At 44.6% G+C, this 22,219-nt stretch overlaps 1 protein-coding gene across 1 annotated transcript; it reads right to left on the minus strand.

The window, feature by feature from the left end:
* Positions 1-16,874: 16,874 nt before the first annotated feature.
* On the minus strand, positions 16,875-18,218 carry LRAT (lecithin retinol acyltransferase). The gene is made up of 2 exons (XM_072862808.1): positions 17,679-18,218; positions 16,875-17,191 (listed from the first exon to the last, which is right to left on the minus strand). The coding sequence occupies exons 1-2, from the start codon at positions 18,216-18,218 to the stop codon at positions 17,039-17,041; spliced, it is 693 nt and encodes a 230-aa protein (XP_072718909.1). The 3' UTR covers positions 16,875-17,038.
* Positions 18,219-22,219: the final 4,001 nt, after the last annotated feature.

A 22,219-nucleotide genomic window follows, 5' to 3' on the forward strand; every position in this document is an offset into this window, starting at 1 on the left:
GCCAAGAAATGAGTTATCTAAAGCACAGCAGTAAACTCAAACTTGTTGCACCGAACTGAACACTGCCGAAAGGGAGGGAAGAAGAGTTCAAAACCAGTTACAATTGCATCCTTCTTCTACAGTCTGAAGCCACCTCCTCCTCTTCAGCTTGTCCTTTCTGGTGCTTTTGTACAAACTAAACTATCACTTTTAGCTCGATTATCCAAATGAGCACCATCATCTACACAGACTATTTTACCTGACAGCTGACTGTGTAACTCCCTACCACTAGCAGAAACAAGAATTAGTAAAAATAAAGCCATACATAGCAAGCTTTTGCCTCCATACTCAAAACGTTAACCATCCCCATGGTTGCTACGCCTTTTATTCTTCACTTACACATTCCACCGAAACGACTCCGGTATCTCAAATTAAAATTATTTTGCACAAATTTTAAGTTTTTCAAAAGATTATACACTATATTTATGGAGTGATTAAGCCCCTTCTACTACCACATTTATGTATGTTATGCAATGATATTAGTGTCCAGAGGTGGACTTCCCCCTCACCCCAACAGTTCAGTCATTTCAAATCTGCTTTGAATCAAAGTAATAATGAAACTATTCTTCAGTGCATTCTTTTCACAACAGCCTTCATATGACATTATAATAGACTCCACACATCCCTTAATTAGAATGCTGATAAACACAACTGCAATTTTTTCCATCCTAGAAAAAAATTACTTTTGGTGTAGATACATGCACTTTGTCTTTTCTATCAAGCTGATAGTCATTTTGGGGCAGGAATCCATGCAAGCAACCACTCTGGAGAAGTTAAGTTTATATGATACCCATTGCCGGTCATTAAAAAAGCCAATCCCCAAACAACTCCTGGCTTCATCAAAATGAGATTCCAGAAAGGAAGCAAGGTAGAGCACAAAAAAAAACCCAACAGCAGTAACAGCATGATTCCTAACTGCTACAAATGGTGTCCAACCTCCTTTCAGCAAGCGAATTACATTTACTGTGTTTCACGGCCTACAAGCTGCATGGACATTCCATAATCAGGAAATCTCTCGGCAGTTTCAGGCATCACAAGGTACGGAAATAGACAACAAAGTTGGGGCAAGAGAGAGGTAAATTAATTTTCCCTTTGTCTCGGTGAGTTCAAACACCAAGTCAAGAAGAACGTCATCGCTAAGAGCAGCAAGGGAACACCACATTAAAATCGTGGGAGCTGATAAGGGTGCCCACAGCACTCCCAGAGAGGTGAAGAGTAGTTAGGACAAGAGACCAGTAGAGGAAGCAAACGGACCAGGAAAGGGCCCCGGGGCGAAAACGCCACCTGAGGCGACACGACGGCCATGCAGGGACAGGGAGAGAAAAGAGAGAAAAACAGCAGCCCTGAAATACCCTCGCCGACTTCCACGTTGAGGGCGGCGGCCGCCGCGGCCCCTTCTCCTGACGCCCTCGTCCCTCACGTCGCCTCCGCTTCTCCCCACAGCACAGCAAGGGCCCGAACCCACCGCTATCCCCAGAGAGGCGACGCCGCGGCACGACTTCCCGCTGTCCCGTAGGAGCTCTGCACCACACGGGGAAAGCGGACAGGAGACAATAACCCCACCCGCCCCCTGCGCCTGCCACCTCACCCGCCAGGCCCCGCCGCCACAGCTTTCCCTCGCTCTGCCCCCGCTTAGCCAATCACCAGGCGGCCAGGGTGGGCACGGGCATAATTGACAGGGGACACCAGCCAATCATAGCAAGGCAAAGGGCGGTACCCGGCACGCGAGCTCTTTTAAAACACGCGACCGTTGGCCTTATGACTGCTGCCGGTGCGCGTGGTGCAGCTGCCCGGGGTGGGGCGGCCGCGAAAGCCGTTGGAACGTCGCGTGCTGGCGGCGCCGCGTGAGCGCCCCGAGGGCGGGGGTAGCGCGGCCGCCTCAGAGCCCCTCCTGAGGGGGGTCCCCTGACTGCCCGCCGCGGCTGGCCAGCCCGCCCTTCCTTCCTAAGGAGAGGCATTCGTTAGGCTCGCTCTTGGCTCTTCAAAACGTGGCTGGTACATTTTGTATCTTTTGGCTTATATCCGCTCATAAAGGGCACCTTTGGGCCTTTAGGATATGCTCCAGTGCGTGCTTGTGCTTCAGGGAGCATTTATGGTCATGCAGGTCCACGTTGACCCATAATACCTAAGTGAAATAGGTCTGTTGTCAGTCCCTACTGTTTTAGTTAGTATTTCAGTCTCTTAGGAATGACCCACATTAGCTTAACAACAGCTACCGGCACTTGTCAAGACAGTTTTTGCACTGCTCCTGAACTCCCATCAAAACTCCATAGAATCATAAGAATCATTAAGGTTGGAAAAGACCTCTCAGATCATCTAGTCCAGCTGTCAACCCAACACCTCCATGCCTATTAAACCATGTCCTGAAGTGCCACATCTACATGTTTTCTGAACTCCTCCAGGGATGGTGACTCCACCACCTCTCTGGGCAGCCTGTTCCAATGCTTGACCACCCTTGTAATAAAGAAATTTTTTCCTACTATCCAATCTAAACCTCTCCTGGTGCAATTTGAGGCCATTTCCTCTTGTCCTAACCCTTAGGGGTCACAGCTGTGCAGCTGCGGCGCTGCACTTTGATGGGCACACATCAAATGCTCCGGGGTCAATAAAGACTATGGGATAAGTTTGCAAGTTCTTCAATTTATTGCTATCAAAATGTTGTGGCCCATTTTCACCACCTAGCAAATGAAAGTCTCTCAAAGCCAAAATACTTTCACCAAAGACTTCTTCCCCTCCCTTTCCCTAAAATTTCAATGCTCAACTGTACTTATTAATAAAGGCAGAGAATCCCAGAAATTTTAACTTAGGGACATGCGAATTCATCTTTATTATGAATACGTTCCAGAGCTTTTAGCAATCTAGTTTTAAATATGTACTGCCATAAAATAGTCACAACATCATATTAGACGTTTAGCTATGCAAGTTTACTTATTTTTCAAAGAGAAAGCTTATTATCCTTTTACTAGTAATGGCACGATACACTAATCACGTATTTTACAAATTATATGCCTCCATTTAAAAGTTCTGAATGGCCAGTGTACCAAAGCTATTGCATTCAAGATTAAATTTCACCACCTTTTCATTTCAGGTGTCCACTTGTTTTTTGACCATATCTGAATCAGCCACAAAGCCTCTAATAGGAATGAATTTGGGGTATATTAAGTTAAATAAAGTTTGGGGCATTTTGACTGCAGCTTGATGTCCCTGTTCCCTTGGAGACTGCTCACTCCCTGGCAGAGAACTCCATGTGTCTCCCTTGTTACTGCTGGTGGGAAGTACTGAAAGAATGCGGACAATCTCTTCTAAGTGAAAAGACCACAACTTCTCAGCGTTTTCTTTGTATTTCATGTAAGTGAAATGGATGGGTTACCATGGTCAGCCATTTCTGGAGTACAAATGACTGTTTGCTGCTCTAGGATAGAGGAGCTGAACAGCTGCTCAGCTGGAAATGTTAACCCGTTCCAGCACTTAACAGCAGAAGGTCTCAAGGAAAACATACAAATTTGCCATCAGGTTTTTCACTTTATGGCATGACATGAATAAAAGAGAAAATCAAAATAACCAAAAAGTATTCAACAGCTACATTATTATCTCTTATTAAACATCAAAGTCGGACGTAGGAACTAAAGGCTCATTTGGTTTTCTCGCTGACCCCTGCCTCTCTAAAAGAAATTAATGATCCTTTCCTTCCTTTGTTCCCCATGTGCTAATTGGGTATCAGAGTTCTCACTACCCCCTTGCCCACAGGTGCTAGCTGCTTTTTTCTCCCTGACAGTCTAATTGTTCAGTATAATTAGCTTTTACTGAGAAAAACTGTTTCTAACCTTTATTGGTCTTGGATTTTGCTGTGACTTGTGATAAAGTCTGAGCTGAATATTTTTATTTCTTTTCTAGTAAGACAAGATTTACAGGGGAATACAATATTTTTATTAAATCAAGCAGTGTATCTGAGAACTTCAGGTCTTCAAAAAAGAGTTTGCACACCTGAAAGCTTCTCATGGCTAAATCAAAACTATTTATTCACCTCAGCACTCTCTGAAACGTTGCTTTTCTTGTATTACAACAAGCAGGATTCTCACCAAGCAAACCCTTCAGTCAGTTTCCCATTTTAAAAAGTTAGGTTTAGTTACTTTTAACCTTTAACACAATGTGTAATTCTATCAAGTTGGAACAGTTGTGAGGGATAAGCCGCCTCTCTCCTCCTCCAGGTAGGCACTGCCCCCAGTGAATTCTACCTTGTTTTAACTTCTTCCCCTCTCTTTCACATAGTACTTGATTGCATTGTGCACTCAAAAGACATATCTCAGTCATTTATCAGTAGCCGTCATTTGGATAAGTGTGGTAGAAGGAGAAGGACGATTAACATTTTAATTCCCATTTCTAGGAGTGACAACTGTTCACAGCAAAGGGACAGTTTCTCACAGTTGTAATTTCTTTCTCTCTCCCCGTACATATATAAATACCACTCATCCAAATTAATGCCGTATTTTAATTCACTTATTTTTAATGAAGATTTACTAAAGGATGGGAAAGAAGACCAGGCCCAGAACAATGTTTGTTATTTATCAGAGTATTTAGGTTTTTAGTGCTTTATTGAATCAGTAGCTTAGTACATTACTGTTTAACTTTGAAACCTGATAAATAGGAACTTACTTTAGGACTATTTTACAAGAATTACAGCATAATTTACAAAAAGCATTTGGCACAAATTCTGGTTAGAAAATTACTTTAAATTGCAAATAATATGCTATTTGCCCTAAAGCTTTATACAGTTCCTATTACCACTGAATTAGTTTCCTCATGAATGTCTTTTTGAAACTGTCACAAATCTAATGGATGAGGAATGAGGGCAGAGTCCTGCCAAGATTATGACATTTATTCCTTTGGCTAAATTTGAAAATGTGAAAGAGGTCTTTTTCTTACACGTTTTATTTTATAGCACTGCACCAGAGAGTTGCTTTTCTTTTCCTTCTAAGTTATTTTAGGTAGCTGTAACACAGAAGTCCTTGACGTTTTTTAACTTCTGTTTCATTGGAATGCTAGCAAGCCCCAGCATATATATTCCTGGAGTGGCCTGTTACTGCAGTTGTAATATACTTTAATAGAAGCATAAGCTTTTTTTGTCAGTGTAAATTTTACTGTGGCCTGGAGCGGGAAAAGAGGGTATGTAGTATTTCTGCACTCTGACAGGTTTGATATGTAGGTAGTGGAAATACTTTAAAAGGAAGCAGACGTCCTTTGAAGTTTAGACAAAGGTCTCTGTAGAAAACCTAGACATAATATGATTGTAAATCTAATTATAGTAAGCTGTCTAGAAAGACTTTGTTTCAGTCAATCAGTCTATTTTATTTTGGGTTTCACTTTATCAAGTAGCTGCAATGCCTGTTTAGTAGGATCCTCCTAACAAGGCATCCTAGTGCCTAAAGGGTCTTTTTTCTTGAAAGGTGCTGTTTGCTCTTGTTCAGCTTTCTGCCTTAAAAGAGTTGGAATCTTTTTTAATTATAAAATTACAAGATCTGATACTGCTGGAATAAGCATTTGGGGGAACAGAATATTAATTGTAGAGAAAACATCATACAGAATTGCTTTCTTTTTTTTGTAAACCACTTTGAGACACTCATGCCACATGATTTTAACATGCAGATATGCGATGAATATGAAAAAATGGATCCTGAAGCATGTTCTGTCTTCACTTAGATATGAATATCAGCAATTTCGCTGATGTAAATTGAATTAAATCTACTTCAAGCCAATATTGCTGAGTGCAGAGTGATGTAAAATGTGCATAACAAAGTGTATAAAATCTCTTTGCTTGTTTTTCCCCTCATTACGTCCAGAACTATTGCTTTCTGCTCCCTCTGTATCTCACTCTAAAAACCTGGACCCTGTGCAACAAAGCCATACCTTTAAGCGCTGAGCAAAACAGCTGCTTTCTGGCAATACAGCTAATCCCCAGAGGGAAGGAGCAGATGGGAATTGCTGAAAAAGTAACACCGCAAAGGGCTGGTGGAAGAAGAGGTGAATGTCAGGAAATAGAAGGGAAGAAAGGACAGGAAGGAGGGAAGGGCCAAGGGAGATGGAGAATCCTGTCCTGCAGTACTGTGGTCTTTTGATGCTCCACCATTACGGAATGCTTCCTGTCTGCTTTTCAGGCAGACGTTTTAAATGAATTCTGAAATGGCAGTATATCCTCCGCACGACTGCACAGCAGCAGTTAAAGAGATTTGGCGTTTTTAGTGCTTCTGAAAGTGGCTACTGCCCCAACAACCTTGAAACCAAAGTTTTCTTTCCACAAGGATGTGAAGCACAAAGAGCTACGGAGCGGGCTTCCTTTCGTCACACCGCTGGTGTCTCAGTCCTCACCGGAGGGCTTGGAAAGATCGCAGGCAGTCCCCTCTCAGTCACTGGTCAGTTTTCTATTTCTCTGCAAATACTGTCAGAAAATACTTGAATTTATGGTAGCTTCTGTGAAAGCGTTAGAGCATGTTTCAGCATTGGAAGCAAACAGGCATCAGACATCAAACTGTAAAGTCTTTGGTCATAGACCAAAGACCTCCTTGTCTGACCTAGACATTAACTGGAAGTTTACCAGGGAGGCTAAAGATTTTTATATCACATTACCTTTTGAATAGTTAATAATTCTGGAAATAAATTAGATTGAGTGCAACAGTGGAGAAAAAGATTTAATTTTTACTTTTCCTAGATTTAAATATTTAAAATACCTTAACTGTAGTTTGAAAAGTAGAAAGAGTCCACTCTTTCTTTAGGCTCTTCATACTTGGCTTTGAATTCCAGCTTATTCTGAGAATCCTAAAAGGCATCGATTTATTGAGCTCACGTCCTTTTAATTTATAATCCAGCTGCTGTGAGCTGCTAACTAGCTTTTAAGTCAGGGAACTCTGGACTGTCAATACCAATTATAGTTAAACAACTTATGATGCTTCCGTGTAATTTTCTTTGTTTTTCCTGAGGCTTTAAGGATATAGTGCTATGCTTGGAGACACAATTAAGAAAGTCTGAAGCAATGTAACCTGTGTTTTTGTGTGCTTCTTTCATTTATATATATATACACATATTTATATATATTTGTACATTGTACACACATAGAATCCGATTACTTACCTTTGGGGGATTTTTATGGTACTCACTAAGTACAGCTAAAAGAATGATTTTTAAACTCTTTTCTGTATCTAGCTATTATCTTTCCTACAAAGCCTAGTGACACAACCAAAACTGCGATGAAAAACAAAACCAAGAACCACTACATTGTCGGCAACTATAAACAAAATCAGTGTTAGGCAGTTTAACTCTTCCTTCCTGATTTCCGGTTAGATGTTACAACAGTGAAACAGGAGTTAAAAAAAAAATCAACATTTCTAAACCTACTGGGCAGTTACGTCGACTTAGTAAATACCTGATTTACCCGTTCTTTAAATGCGAGCTTCATCGTTAGCTTCCCAATTTGCTGGAGACAGAGCATTTTCCTGAGTGTAGGAGAGCCACTAGGTGGGAGTATGTCATCTTGGAAGAAGGTTTCTCAGCCCCGGCTGTTTCGAGCTGGGAGGAGCTCTGCACCTCCCTTTTGCCAGCATCCGGGAGATGCTGCAGCACTGTCCACGCCGTGCCGAGCTGGTGACCGATTCGGGATTTTTTTGATGCTCGTGTCCAGACGGGACGCTGGGGAGGCACCGCCCGCCTTCCTGCTCCTTCAGCCCAGGAGGACGCGAGCGGGAGCAAAGCCTTACTGGAAGTGCCACCCTTCAAAAAGCGGATCTCTTACCCAGACAAGGAGCACAAGCACTCTGCATAAGCTGCTTGCAAAGCCCCAAAGACCCAGGCTAAAATAGATTCAGAGGATCACCTTGCTAACATGAAAGCTAATAATTAAAAAAAAAAAAAAAAAAGCCCTGTTAACATATATCAAAAGCCAGGCATGTGCCAGAGAGAGAACTGACAGATGATATAGAAAGGGCCTTCTGAGGAATTAGGCTATAGGAGGAAGGAAAAAAAAAAGTTTTTTGTAGCAATATTCAACACAAAAGTGATAGAGAAGTTTTCAAAGTAAGCCAGTTCTTTTTTTACAGGCAATAGAGCCTCACATTAGTCCTAAACTGAGGGGTCAATAAAAGGCATTTTAGGACAGATGAGTGAACTCAAAGTAACAAACTGACAAGGCTGGGTGTATTCAAGTCTAAAGAAACTCCAGGATTATATTATTGGACTGAGTGGTGTAATGTGTAATACATTTCTGAGGGCAGCCATGGCACTGAAGGATGGTGCCAAATGAGATGCTTTCCAAAGAATTTCAGCACAAATTTGTGGAAACTGCAAAAACTCTGACTTCCACATCAGGAATATCTGAGTTGTAAGACTGTAAGTGGAAAAAATGAGCACAAAATGATTATTCATTGTTCCCTGTAGTACAAGAAGGGGAGGGACAGCTAATGTAATCATCAGGCAGCCAATTTAAAATAAAGTGCTTTTTCATATGTCATAATTAATCTCGCCATAGAACCTTTCGGAGGCCAGACAGATAAGCTAAAAAAGGAGTAACACAAGTTCACATAGGGTAAGAGTATTAAACACAATGAAATGAATGCAGGCTTTAAAGCTGGAAGTTCGTGAATTGTTGCTTATGGAAATTTTTGAGAATGTATCAAGACTCTGTCTGTACCCATACCCTGTCCCTAAGCGTTCACTGTTGCTTATTGGTGGAGAATGATACAGGGCTAAACTGACCTTTGGATATTGCCAAGTTCATTCCTGTGTCCCTGTGATGCTGAAAAATTTGGCCCTGGTCTCAAGGCTCTCAAAGGTAGTTCAGTTGTTAACAGTGTCTGGTTGTCTTGCTGCAGCTCTGGATTGAGAGTCCAGTTTTCCTAAAGATTAATGGGAGTAGCTGTGTTCACAGAAAAAGATCTCGGAAGCCAGCTGAAGAGTGCATTGCCTAGACCAGCAAAAAAACTAGGTAGAAACACTAGTGGCAGCACAGAAGCAACCATCTGTAGGCAGCTGTCTGAATAGATTTGAAAAACTACAAAAAAATTAAAAAGCTGCACAGTTTATGACCTGTAAGATTCTTCAAATCGTAATTCAGTGTAAAGTTAATAGTGATCGAGGGTTCATTTCTGAACATCGTTATTAAAATTCCACAGGTACAGAATTTTGGGGAGGTCAGGGAATGGGTGGGAATACTTCATACTTAATCTTGCTCCCTATGAAGACAGTGACAAAGCTCCTGTTGATTTTAGCTGGAAGAAACACAACCCAATGATGCTGTTGCAATAAAGAAGCTCGGAGTACTATGTACTCAGGGGCAGATCTGGTGAATTACTGAGAACCTGTCCTAATGGGATAATTTTTAAATATGCAGTGCTAGTAAAGTGATTATTTTTTTTTAAAGTAACTTCTCTTACTTTTTTTTTATTGGGATCAAATGGGTTTTGTATAAACAGATGTCTTGCTCACATTTCATGTTCCCTTCCTGCTCAATTATACAGTGAGCTCACAATTTATGTCACAAATCCAATGTCTTTCCCATAAGAACAGACTGTTGTTGCAAGCACAAATTTGTATTTAATTGCAGTATTGAGTACTGTCTGTAAGAAAGCTTTTAACACAAACATTCCCCAAACTGAAAAATGCAAACTAGAAAGCTACTGAGGGAAAGTAATTTCTGTAACTGGTTTGGGTGGATATTTTCAGTTTGCTTGTAAAAGAACTCTTTGCAAGTCATAAAAACCTCATTATAATTTTGAAACACATTTCATGACTATGCATCAGGTCTACTGTCTGTGCAATTATCGATGCTTTAACAGTATTAGAGTTACTGGAATTGCTCAAAGACATCAGAAATAGAAATGCTCCGTTCCTCACTGGAATTTCAGTTCATTGGCCAAGCAGAATTACTGCTTTCTCCAGACAAGTTTTTGAAAAGACGTTATTCCCAGTCTACACCCTGTCTGTCAATACATGATCAAATAGACATTCTAAAATAGTTACTTGTACAACGGAGTGGTTCTTTCTTACACACAGCGTCACCAAACCTACTTGCTGTCAGAACTTGGGAGTAATAACTAAAGGAAAATAAAAAGCTGTCTTTACCGTGCAATTACCAGTGCTAGATGGCTGATGTACTGGATGAAGAGATGTTACTTTTGCCTCTATATGTTAAGGCCATGTCCTAGTTTATTACACATTTGGATTTCCAGAGGAGCTGAGTTTTGTGCACATCCTGAGCTTGATGAAAGACTGAGGAATGGGACATGGCAACGTGACTGTGGATATCATGGGCTACATCTTCATGTATACTTTAGGCATTGCAGCCTCACACACTTGCCAATCTGGGATGATTCTCAGCCCTGAGCGAGGCCTTCAGGTTCCTCTTCCAAAGCTTGGGAAGAGTTAGATACCTTGGGAAGGACTCCTCAGGAACCAGCAGAGCTGGAACCTGTGTAAAGTAACCCATGAATAAAATGAGGGTTGGGATGGAATTTAAACAGTCTGGGGCATATCTGCATTATTCAAAGCTCTTGCTGCAGGTGAGTTGGTATGACTGCAAAACAGGACAGGATCACGAGGTGCTATCTGTTCAGGCTCCAAAAGCGACAGAGCTGTGATAGCACGATGCTGAACCAAACAGCCTTCTTCCCCTAGGGCTAAATGCGCTTCTACGCTTTTCACAGCTACGCTGTTTCTGGTTCTGGAGGCAACCAAGTCATCATTGGCTCCAGGCTACTTATACAGTGCACTACCACGTTGTTTCGACAGACTCTAAATGAATGTGGTTGAAACCAGGTGCCTCCCTCCTCCTGAGCATTCACTTGGAGCTACGTACAAGCTTGTCTGCAAACAGAAATAGCAAAAGTTACTCTGTTTAATATCTAACTCTAATCTTTCCACTGAGGGTGCAGGAGACCTCTCATTATCTTCACACCCACATTTCTTCACTTTTGATTAGAATTAATTACTAACTTTTTACCTACTGTGTGGCAGTAGCAGACCCACCCCTCCCTATGTTTCTATGCAGCGCTAAATGGAAATGTGCAGGTACTTTCTGCAAAATTGCAGGAACACAGGTGCAAATCTGAGTCAGGTCTAAGACTATGCAGAAGCAGAAGATAAGGTGGCTTGGCAAGTTTAGCAGAGCATAACCCTTCATTTGCATGTATTCTAAATTATATAAAATAGTATACCTCTTTAGCCTCACAGAAAATTCTGGTTTCACAGGCAGGGAAGTTGCCTTCTGGTAAGGAACCATACATTTTAGTTATTTGGTATGTCCAATGCAAGGAACCCACAACCTTATGCAAGTATTAACCAAGTCTTGCAGCTGGCCAGAAAAGAGAGAGATTATTATTGTCCCAGTTGTAGAAATGGGAAAGAATTAAAAAAGAGTAACTATAGGCAATAGTTAGAGAGATAGCTGCTTTAACTAAAAGTGTCTGCATTAACTAAAATAACACTGCAGCAAAGCAGCAAAACTTTGATTTAACCTGCTGGTCTCTCCCTTATTTTTACCTGAAAGTTTTCTGAATGGCTGCAGTTTGTGTTGTGTCAAAGTCAGAAATGTTCCAATCTTAGCATTTCTAGTTCCTGGCTGCATCTAGGGATTTGGTTCCCACTCAGAACCTCACTGGGGCCCTCAGACCATGAGAAGCGACACATACCTTGGAGGGAGCAAATACGCGGAGCCCAAACAGAGCCTGTTCCACCACAGAATGGCCAGAGAGCCATTTTCTTCTTCTAATTTAAAGCCACAGGTGTTGCCCGACTTGGTAAAAAAAAAATCAATAATCACTGTCCTAACCATGAGATAAAATTAGAAAAGGTGAAGGGTACCCACCTCATAGCCTTATCCAAAGTCTGGTGAGTCTCCTGCAGGATGGGCTGAGAAGGTCACAGAATCATAGAATCATTTAGGTTGGAAAAGACCTTGAAGATCATCAAGTCCAACCGTTAACCTAGCACTGCCAAGTCTCCCAAATCCCCAGAAATGCTGTAACCATCACATTTTTGCACATTTTATAAAATGGTATTGATATTTTCATTCAAAGTGCTGCTCAATCAGGAAGGGACTCAGGGTTTTGGGTAATAAAAGGGGATGTCTACCTTAAAATTCCAGCCAGGTTAATCAGCTAAACAACGTCAGAGAACAGGTTTGTGTATTTGTACATGGTCATCCATACTTCTGTTTGCACGATGCCAGATGCAGCCCCTGGTAACTCGTGCTCTCTTGGAGCGTGCCTTGGGACAAGGCAGGCCAGGGAACACTACCAGTAGCCCCTAGAAGTGAAGCTACGCTGTACCGGTGAGGGAGTTTAGCTCCAACGTGAGTCACAGCGTACCACCACATAGTCAAAAGATGGACCCTAGCCCATGTGATTTCATAGATTAGATTACAGCCTGTGACATTAATGGCATACCTCTCCTTTTAAGGGAAGGCAGGTTAATCTGTTTAATCTCAGCCCTAACATGCAACCCCATCTCAGGCCCCCTAAACTCCAGCTGGGGACAGGGGAGCAGACCCATCACTGTGCCCAGCGTGTCCAACTAAGCAGCGTCTGAGTCTTCACAGGCACGCACCTCTGCGTTCACCAACTGGTTCTTCAGCACACTTAACGTGCCCTGCCCTTACAAGTAAAAGAAACCTACATTATCTGCCTCCCGCATTTTCACTGCCTTGTTCAGACCAAGCACCTAGTTGCAGGTGTTGTGGTGCAGTTGTAGGGGACTAGGCAGCCGATTTGCCCCACATCACACTATCACAGAGCAGCCAGTGACTCTTCTCCAATTCGCAGATATGCCGTAGAGAAGAGGCAACTACGAAAACAAGGTCACAGGGCTAAATAAAGTTCCCTAATAAATAGGGAAAACATTTAAAAGCTACAGAACATCTCACAGAAAGCTTTCTACCCTGTGAGACACAGTAAACATACACCACCAGTTTTGTCACAGGACTGCAATCAATGTAATTCTGATGTAAGTCTCCTAAAGATCACACCACTTTCCCCCCTTCTCCCACAGTCTCTGAGCACTCAGGACCATATCCTAAATGTTCTCTTGGCTTCAGAAGCAAAGCTATGCCACGAAACGCAGCCCAGAATCGATTTTTAAGAAATTATGTCCAAAAATAGCCCTCAAATAGTTTCAGTGATATATTCCTACAGCAAAGGAGATAATTTATTTTACCAGCACAGCGTTCTGAAAGATTTCTGTAAGGCTTACAGGAGAGTGCAATGCACTACAGCAGAGAGCCTCAAAACTAGTAAGCTTTTGTATCTTCATTTCCCATCAGTAAGCCCATTCATGACAGTTCAGTGCTCAGAGGGATCAGGTCCTAAGCTATTACAAAGCATAAGGAGCAAATGGCTTCTAGAATCATCCGAGAACTGTTTTAAAAAAAATAAAAATAAAAAAAAAATCAGTGGAGAAAGGAGATGCTAATTAATGACTGTCTAACACCATTCTGTATCGTTCAGTGGCATGTGACGCTTTAATTAATGTGAGAACATGCAATAAATAATACACCACCATATCATTTCTAGAGATCACAGTTCTGACGTTTCTTGTGGCTGCAGCTAGCTTTCTAAAACTTGTCTGGACGATGTCAAGTCACACACAAGTTTAATTCCCTCTTCCCCATCCCCTCAGACTTTAACAAGTATTGCTATGATTTTGTTTTCATTAAAAGCCTCAATGGTATTTATATGTAGCATTCTCCTTCAGCACAGGAGGACCCAAAGGTGAAATCAAGAAGCAGATGACTGTTCACCACAAAATGAGTAATCATTTATGTTCCAAGCTAAAATAAATACAAACAGAAAGCTCACTGTTCTAATGTCTTCATTTAGCAACTAACTTTTTTTTTTTTTTTCTTTTAAACACAGGTTTTGTAAAAACATTTCGAGCCTTGTGAATGCTCATTTTATTTTTGTTTTCTTTGGAAAGCCTGAAGTGAAACATCTATCCTTTTAACTTGATGTCTTCACTACTTGCCTTTCCCAGTGGCACAGGGGTGATGGTTATACTTCTCCATTACAGATTCTGGTTTAACCACACAACTTTTCAAAACGGCCCCACCACTAAAATGAGCTGCAGCTCTAGATTTACACTCCCCATCACCATCACTTACAGTTACCGATGAACAATTTCACTTCTAAGCACATGCATTTCCGAAAAGCTGAACTGCTCCACAGTTTTCTGTGTTTTTCTTCTTATAACTAGCTTGTTCATTTCAATGGCATTGCAGTTGAGCTCAAGTCTGAAATGCAATGCTCCACCTAGGGCAAGTGCTTATTTTTATTCAAGTAATTACAGAAAAAAAGTTGACACTGACATTTACCAAAATATTTCAGAGCACAAACACCACCCACCGAGCTGAACATGAGAATTCATGCCTGCTAGTTTTGTTTTTCCCCTCAGAGTATGACCGATTTGACTCATGTCTGACTTCAACAAAATTTCCAGATCTCTGCTAGAATTATAGTTAGTATGAAGAACTCCTAAACATCCAGCTGAATTTTTCTTCCCATGCCCACATTATTACTTGTCTCTGATTACAGGATACAGCAAGACATTCTAGACCATTTCATAGTATTTCATAAGCTTAAAACTTTACACTTTGCAGGAAAGTTCTCTACTAATACAGCTGGAAGTTTGCAAGGAACTGCTTTTGTTTCTTTCATAGACAACCCTGTGAAAATCCCAGCTTAGTCCCCCAGTCTAATCTGGATGCTTCTTGCTCAACAGCATTAGCAAAGCAGGAGCACTGGTCCTTTGATACTGAAGCTAGAGCCGGAACGTTTCTCTGCCTCCCAACAATCCCACTTACAATTTGGTTACTGGTCGTGACCCCGTTGTTTATTGTATAAGTGAATCATAAGAATTACTGGAATTCTTATAAATCCCAAGTAAATAAAGGGGGAAAGAAAAGCCCACCTGTAATCAGACACCATGTAACTGCTTGTTAATGGACTGTTCAGTGCCCTAGTGGGATATGTTAGAGAAATGCTATAGCATTATTTCAAGAGGCCAGCAGACGTTTTTAAATGAATAAATTCTATTTATGTAATTACAGTAATGACTACAGTTCATACCTTATGCACAGCAAGTAAAAAAACCACACTGGAATTTATGTAAATATTACTAATGCATACACTATGAAAAAGCAATTCATGTTAATTAAAAAACACCTTAATTTTAAAAGTTTACCAGAAACAGTTACACGGAGCATTGCAATCTTTGAAAGGAGAACAGAAGCTGTTTACAAGGATCCAAGAGTAATTGATATCCAGCTGCTTTGGGGCTGGGCTGGAGGCTGAACAGGTACTGAAACCTGGGCTGAAATCCCCTCTCGGTTGATGGCAGCAGCAGTCGTGCTGCCGTTTTCTGTGAGCCTGGAATTTCACTCCAGTCTTTACATTCTTCATCAGTTATAGTGGAGCAGCCAGAAGAAAGATGATTAGAGAGCAGCCAAGTAGACTCACAGTTCAAGAATCCAATCTTCAAGCAGCTGTAAGGTCTAGGGGAAGGAGAAGGGGGTTTATAGCACAGTTAAAATGAGTCTCTCGAAAAATGGGAAAAAGCAGCCACTTCAGCAGCAGAGCTGATGACAGGATACTGAACACCACTCATAGAAAGAAGTAAATCTGAGGTTCAGTCCTTGGTGAAGACACCATCGTATTCGCCTCTGACTAGAAAGGAAGGCAAGCATAGCACGTGAACGTGTAAGTGCATGTATCGCATGCAAGGCATTCCAGGAGCTGAACAATTTCTCTGCATACATCAAGACATTGCTAAGAAAAAAAATAGCAAAGGTTTTTAGCACTCGAACAATTGGCTAATTAACTTGATTTCAAATCCAACTTTACATATTCTTGATAAACAGAAAGGCCTCAACATTGAGGACAAAACATTTTTAGCACCAACTGCTGGCTTGCAAGTGAATACTTATTTGCAAGAGGGGAGTGTAGAAAGACATCTCATCTTTCACCAAGAGGCATCTTGGTTTAAGGCAATATCCAAAATGACAATATAGCCACCACAGAAATTGCTCCGGTGATCCCTGATGCTTTATGGCACCCACGTGGGTCCCACTGCTGAGGGACAGTAGGAACTAAGTTGGCGTCTGTCCTCCTCCGCCCTGCCACGTGCCCTGGAATGCTGGAAGTTTCCGACGCTTGTATGTCACTGGTTGTCATAAAGCAAGCTATTCCTGTATCTTCCTGTATCCCCTAAAACCCTCTGTAGCCTTTCGTGTTAGCCATACTAACCACCATCAGTTACAAGGAAAGCGCTGAGGAATCGCAGTCTTTCCTTACCTCTAACCCAATCAAAAAGTTGTTCAATACGGTAGCAAGTGTTTATGCAATTAATACAAATGAGAGATTTGTGAGCATTTCCCAGAACTGAACTCAAAGGATGGCAGCCAATCCAGCCAGATGTGCTACTGCAGCACAGAGCACCCAGCCTAGGGTTGTTCTTTCTCCTTTGCTACCAAAAAGAGTCAGTTTACTTACTTGTATCTCCACTAAAGGGTATTTTAGGAATGGAGACAGTAACTTCTAAATATACGCTATATCTATCAAAGCAAGAGGTAAGCAGTTTGTTCTCAATACCCATCACTTTGTGGTACCCCATCATCAATTTTTGTTAAGAGTTACGGCACCTGGGTACAGAGCTAAGAAATGGAAGAACATGAAGGATATTACCAGAATCACTTATGGCTAAAGGCAAGGAGCAGAACTGCATCGCAACCCTACTTTTTCATGATTTAAAGGTGTGTTAAAAGGTACCAACTGAGATTTTCAGGAAATCTATTATTTGGCTTACACAGTAAGCTATGCCTTGTGCGCTGTGTTCTAGACAAAGTTGTATTTAAAAATGGCGCACAAGGTTAAGAAACTTTACACGACGCCGATGAGTAATCTGTGCTTTCATAAATACAGTAGTATACATCCTATGTACAGATGCTGGCCGCAAGCCTCTGGGAAGGCTGTTAGCCAGCCATCCACAGAAAGAAGGGAACAAAGATAGTGGGGAGCGTGGTGGAGGGTGCCAAACCTAGGCAGACTATTGATGCTAATCCCACAAGCACTGAAGCAAGAACGCTCCTCTGGTCCCGAATAATCATCTTCACAGTCTCACAGAACTGGAAAAAAAAAGAAAAACAAGGAAGAGAAGAGGGTTAAAGAGGAAGGCTTTCACCGGACGGCTGGGGAGGCCCGCGCTCCGACAGACCCCGACAGACGGGCAGCACGCCCGGGCGGGCTGCCTGGAGCGCAGCACGGGCGAAAAGCGAGCCGGGCGCTGGCCCACGACCCGAGCTGTGGCCCCAGCACCGCGGGCGGCTGCGGCAGAGCACGCCGGTTGTCCTACGGCCTCAGCCGCGCTCTCCCCGCCGCCCGAAGCCGCCGGAGGCCAGGCTACCCGCCTTTCCCGGCGGCTCCGCGCCCGCCGCGGGGAGAAGGGCCGTCCGCTCCGGCCGGGGCGGCACCGGGCGGCGGCTGCCCGAGCCTCGGGGAGCGGGGTGCCAGCGGGGCCGCCCGGCGCCGGCCGCCGCCTCTCCCGGCAGCTGCGCGCCGTGCCGGCGGAGCGGCTGCCCGCCGGGGCCCCCGGCGCCGAGGGCCGGGGCGTACCTTGTCGGTCTGGAAGCTGACCGGGGCTCCGTATCGGCAGTAGGTGACGAAGTGCTCGCAGTTGTTCCAGAGCAGGCTGTAGGCCGTGGCGCCCACCAGCTTCTCCGCCCGGCGGGCCGCCTCCTCGCTGCCCAGCACCTGGTCCTCGAAGAGCCGGTCCATGTGGTTGACCAGGATGCTGCCGCCGTAGGCGAAGTCCTCCACCGTGTCGACGCGGATGCTGGCCGTTTTGGTGATGACGCCCAGGATGAGCCGCTTGTTGGTCACCACCTGCTGGATCTGCCGGCGGTCGCCGGTGAAGGCGGGCAGGATGTCGGGCATCAGGTGGGCGACGCGGTTCTCGCCCAGGTAGATGCCGAAGTGGATGAAGAGGGTGCGGGGCACCTCCAGCAGGTCGCCCCGCTTGAAGCAGCTGGTGTCGTAGTAGCCGGGGGCCGGCGGTGGTTCCCCGCCGGAGCCCGCGGGCAGGGGCCGGACGTGGACGAGGAGCAGCAGCTTCTCCAGCAGCAGCGAGGCCGCCTGCGGCACCGGGTTCTTCATGGTCGGCGGGGGGAGCCCTCGCTGCCGCCGAGCAGCCCCCGCCGCCCGGCCCCGCTTTTCTAGGCTACCGGGCGGGGCGGGGCGCGCCCCCGGGCCAGCCCACCGGGTGAGCGGCGTGCGGGGAGCGCCCGCCCCGAGGACCGGCCGGGCTTTATTGGGGAGCGCGGCGGGCGCACCGAGCCGAGCCGAGCCGGCAGCCCCGGGCCCGGCCGATGGGCAGGCGCGGTGCCCGCAGCCGGGACGCAGAGCCGGGTGCCGCCCGCCGCTCTCCCCCGCCTCCGCCCCGGTAGAAGGGCAAGCAAAAGCGCCCTCAAAGCCCTTCACCCGCCCCAGGAGTACAGCGGAGGGCTCCCGGCGCCGCAGCCGCTTCCTTCGCCCTTCCCCGCCGATGGGACCTAAGGGGCTGCGGGCGCCCGCCCCGGCCGCCGCCCCGCTAACGGCGGGAGGCTGCCGCGGCGCTCGCTCGGCGGCGGGAGAGGGGAGGGAAAGGCTGCTGAGCGCGCCTTTCTTCCGCGGAAGAAAGAAAACAGGTCCCCGAGGAAGAGGGGAGAAGTCACGTTTGTAAATTAACCCGCCCGAAAGGTCCGCCAGCTAAGAAAGAGTGGGGAAAGGCAGAGAGGCATTCCCGTGCGTTCCGTCCCATGCCAAGCCATTATGTAAATGGCTAAACCCTGGCAACAGAGCCCACAAAAGAGCAGCCCTGGCAGGTCAACAAAGCCGCCCCGTCTGAGGCTAATAAGTTTCAGTAGCCGAGCAAATTCCCGCCCCCCCGGGGACTGCGGGATGATGGATGGGACAGACATTCATCTTACCTGGAAGATGACAGGGCCCGGAGAGTGGCAGGGGAGGCGCCGCCCGCCGCTGCAGCCGTTCTCCGAGCCCCCGCCGCCGCTGCCGCCTCGCCCCGACGCCACGGGCTTGTGTTGGTGCCGCAGAAACCCCTGCTGCAGGGGGAGGCTTTCTAGGAGCAACTCAGGGGGGCGGGGGAGCAATGCCGGAGAAGTAGTTTGTTAGAGCATCTTCCCCCAAACCCCGGCTGTAAAGCTGCCACTTCGCCTGATCTGCCTTCTTGCAGGTCGTGGATGCTCAGGCAAACACCGCGACATACACAATGCCAAGTTACAAAAAAGGGAAGCAAGAAGAAGCTAGTGCACAGGAAAGATGAGGCTTATCAGTGAGCCAAAGCAAGTTTTCCACGCCTCAGTGCAGAAAGTATTTCAGGGAAGCAGGTTTCCTCACTGCTCGCCAACAAGAAATGATGGCTGGTGTTGCCCTCCTATTTCCACCTGCTCGCAGCAGAGAGCAACTTCCTGGGGAACTGAAGATTATCCTCACCTTGCTTCACCTGCAAAGAGTGGCCCACAGTAACCTCGTGTTTGGTTGCCGATTATAGGCCAGAGCCCCAGCACTTCTTACCAGAGTGATCAAGCATTTGGGATTTTCTCTGGAGAGTCTCAGCCAAATTTTTACGTAACAGAGGTTTAGCCCTCTCAAGCCCCCTACTTCAAATTACATCACTTACAAAAGAGAAAATACCTTACAGATGTGGCTCATGATGCTTGTAGGAACCCTGTGGATTAGCCACCAGCCACACACACTTATATAATCAAGCCAGCATCTTTTCACATACATTTGGAAGGTTTGAAGCTTTTTATTTACTAGTAAGCGTAAGCAAAATGGGGGGAGCAGGGAGAGCTTTTCTAATTTTTAACTAGTGCATTATTTTTGAGGGACAAGGGAAAAAGAAAAGATTAAAAGCCCTCATCATGTTATCATGGGTCAGGGTTATCATGTTATCAGGGTCTCATCTGTGTGGTGATGGTCACAGCAGCTGGTCCAGAGCTGAAGCACAATGCCACAGCCAGGTTATCAAAGACTCCAGAGAAAGTCCTGGCACAGGAAGGTTCCCGTCCCCCTCCTGCGAGGATAAGCACTGCTCCTGCCCTCTGCTGCCATCTGAAGACGCCCCTCCCCTTTCCCAAAGGTGTCGAGGGAGCATCTGGATGGTCTTTGTTGAAATAGGTGTCAGAGATGCTTCAGTCCTACAGTTCAGATTTCTCTCCCCTGCCCAAAGGAAGGTAGTGGAATTCAGCTGAACTCCCCGGCAGAAACAGACACCTCCCAACGGGATCTTTTACTTGGAGGCATCCTTTGTTTGCTTTCTTAATGCCAGTTACCTTTAATCCCAAAATCACCAGGGTCCATTTCAAGTAAATCCGGAAAGGAAACGAGGATGAAACCAAAGAACAACTGCAATGAGGAGACTCAAAGTCTTCCTGCATGGGAGGGTTTCAAAGAAATAAGGTGAGAGGTGTGACATTTCTGCAGTGTAATCTCCTCATACCTGAGGCACTAAGGAGCCTCCTCTCTTCCCCCCTCCCCAAACCACTCGCTCACTCTCAGGCCCGGAAACCCCACCAGAACCAGCACAAAAGGCATCACACAGTAGACAGGTCTGTGAAACGGCTTCGCTCCTCCAGCCAACACACATACCCAGCTGCGGCAAGCGAAATCTACCCAGGTAATGCTTCGCCACCACCTTGCAACTGTTGTGAGCATTACTGTGTGCAAAGTGCTTAATACAACACATCAAAGTCATTTCTGAATGAGCCCATTCAGATTCTTGAAAGGCAATCTGCAACCCAACATTTTCTGCTTTCAAACCTTCAGGGCTGCACTCCTGTTACTTTCAAACTGCCATGATGCAAAACAAAAATTAAAAGGTATATTTACAATTGTTTTTCCTCTGCTTTGAAGGGGAAAACCCCCATATTTTAGTGGAAAAATGGCTTCACTGGAGATGGCTAAACTGAAAATATACTTCGTGCCTCAAACACTCTGGCACATCCTGTATCTTGGGTCACTTCTGTATAGAAACTTTTGTACCTTTAATACACAAATTGCAGTGGGAAAATCACTTTGAAATATTTAATATAATACTTTTTCAGTGTTTGTTTGGACTGTTAGCTGCTATAGCATAATTTCATGATAAACCCCATGATTTATTTTCAAGAGTTAGGTGAGATGCAGTAAGAAAGCTGCAAGAGGTGAGAGAATGCAGCCTTTGTTTTGTAGTGCAGATGAGTCACAGCACAAAAACTTGCCAGGTAAGAGGTGTGAGGCAGTTTCCATTACGCTGAAACTCTAGTATATTAGATGGATCCTTATTTTATATGCTAGGCATTACTATTTCCAGCCTGCCTGCACAGCTAACACAGTAGGGAAAAAGCAGGAAAAAGGCAACCAGAAGGGTTAAGTTCTTGCCTATCTGAGGAACAGCCCTGGTTTAACAAGCAGGCAAAATTAATTTTTTAACTATCTGAAGTTAAACCAATGCTGACTGCATACATGCTCACCTTTGAGTACAATTTACATTTTACCAAACTCTTCTCAATTACTCCATCTCTACTGTAGACTAAAAAACAAATGCAGCTTTAACAAGCTTTAGGGTCAGCTGGGATTGCTGGAACAAGTACAGGTTCATGGATTCAAAACTTGTTAAGGAGGTCAAGGAGGATAAAATCTTTGGATAGGGATTTTTGGAGGCTATAATTTGCAAGGAAAGTATCCAAAAAGCAATGCCACTTGGTTTAGGCTGGTGCACTGAAAGAAATAATGCACAGAAAACATGTTTGTTGAAGGATGGTTTCACAGCATCTAAAAGGGCAATTCCAAAGATAAAAAACCAACGCCTTTGTATTCCCATATCCAATCCATGTGAACACTAGACCATTCTTTTCAGCAAATTACAGCTTCCATTGTAGAGCTGTAAATGACCAACCAGCTCTCCAGAAAAAAGTATCGTTTACTTTTTCAGTTTTTGTATTTAACAAAGACTAGGGACAGAACAGACAAAATCTGAAGGAAGAAGGGAACCAGCACAACAATGCGCGAAATTGCAGGCAAGTGAAACAACCTCAAAACAAAAGAACTTTTGAAGCACGTATCACACTCCTCCAGCAGAAGAAACAACATAAATGACTAAAACAAATTTATACTTT

The sequence above is a fragment of the Ciconia boyciana genome, chromosome 5, assembly GCF_034638445.1.
Source record: "Ciconia boyciana chromosome 5, ASM3463844v1, whole genome shotgun sequence".
Classification (NCBI taxonomy): Eukaryota; Metazoa; Chordata; class Aves; order Ciconiiformes; family Ciconiidae; genus Ciconia; species Ciconia boyciana.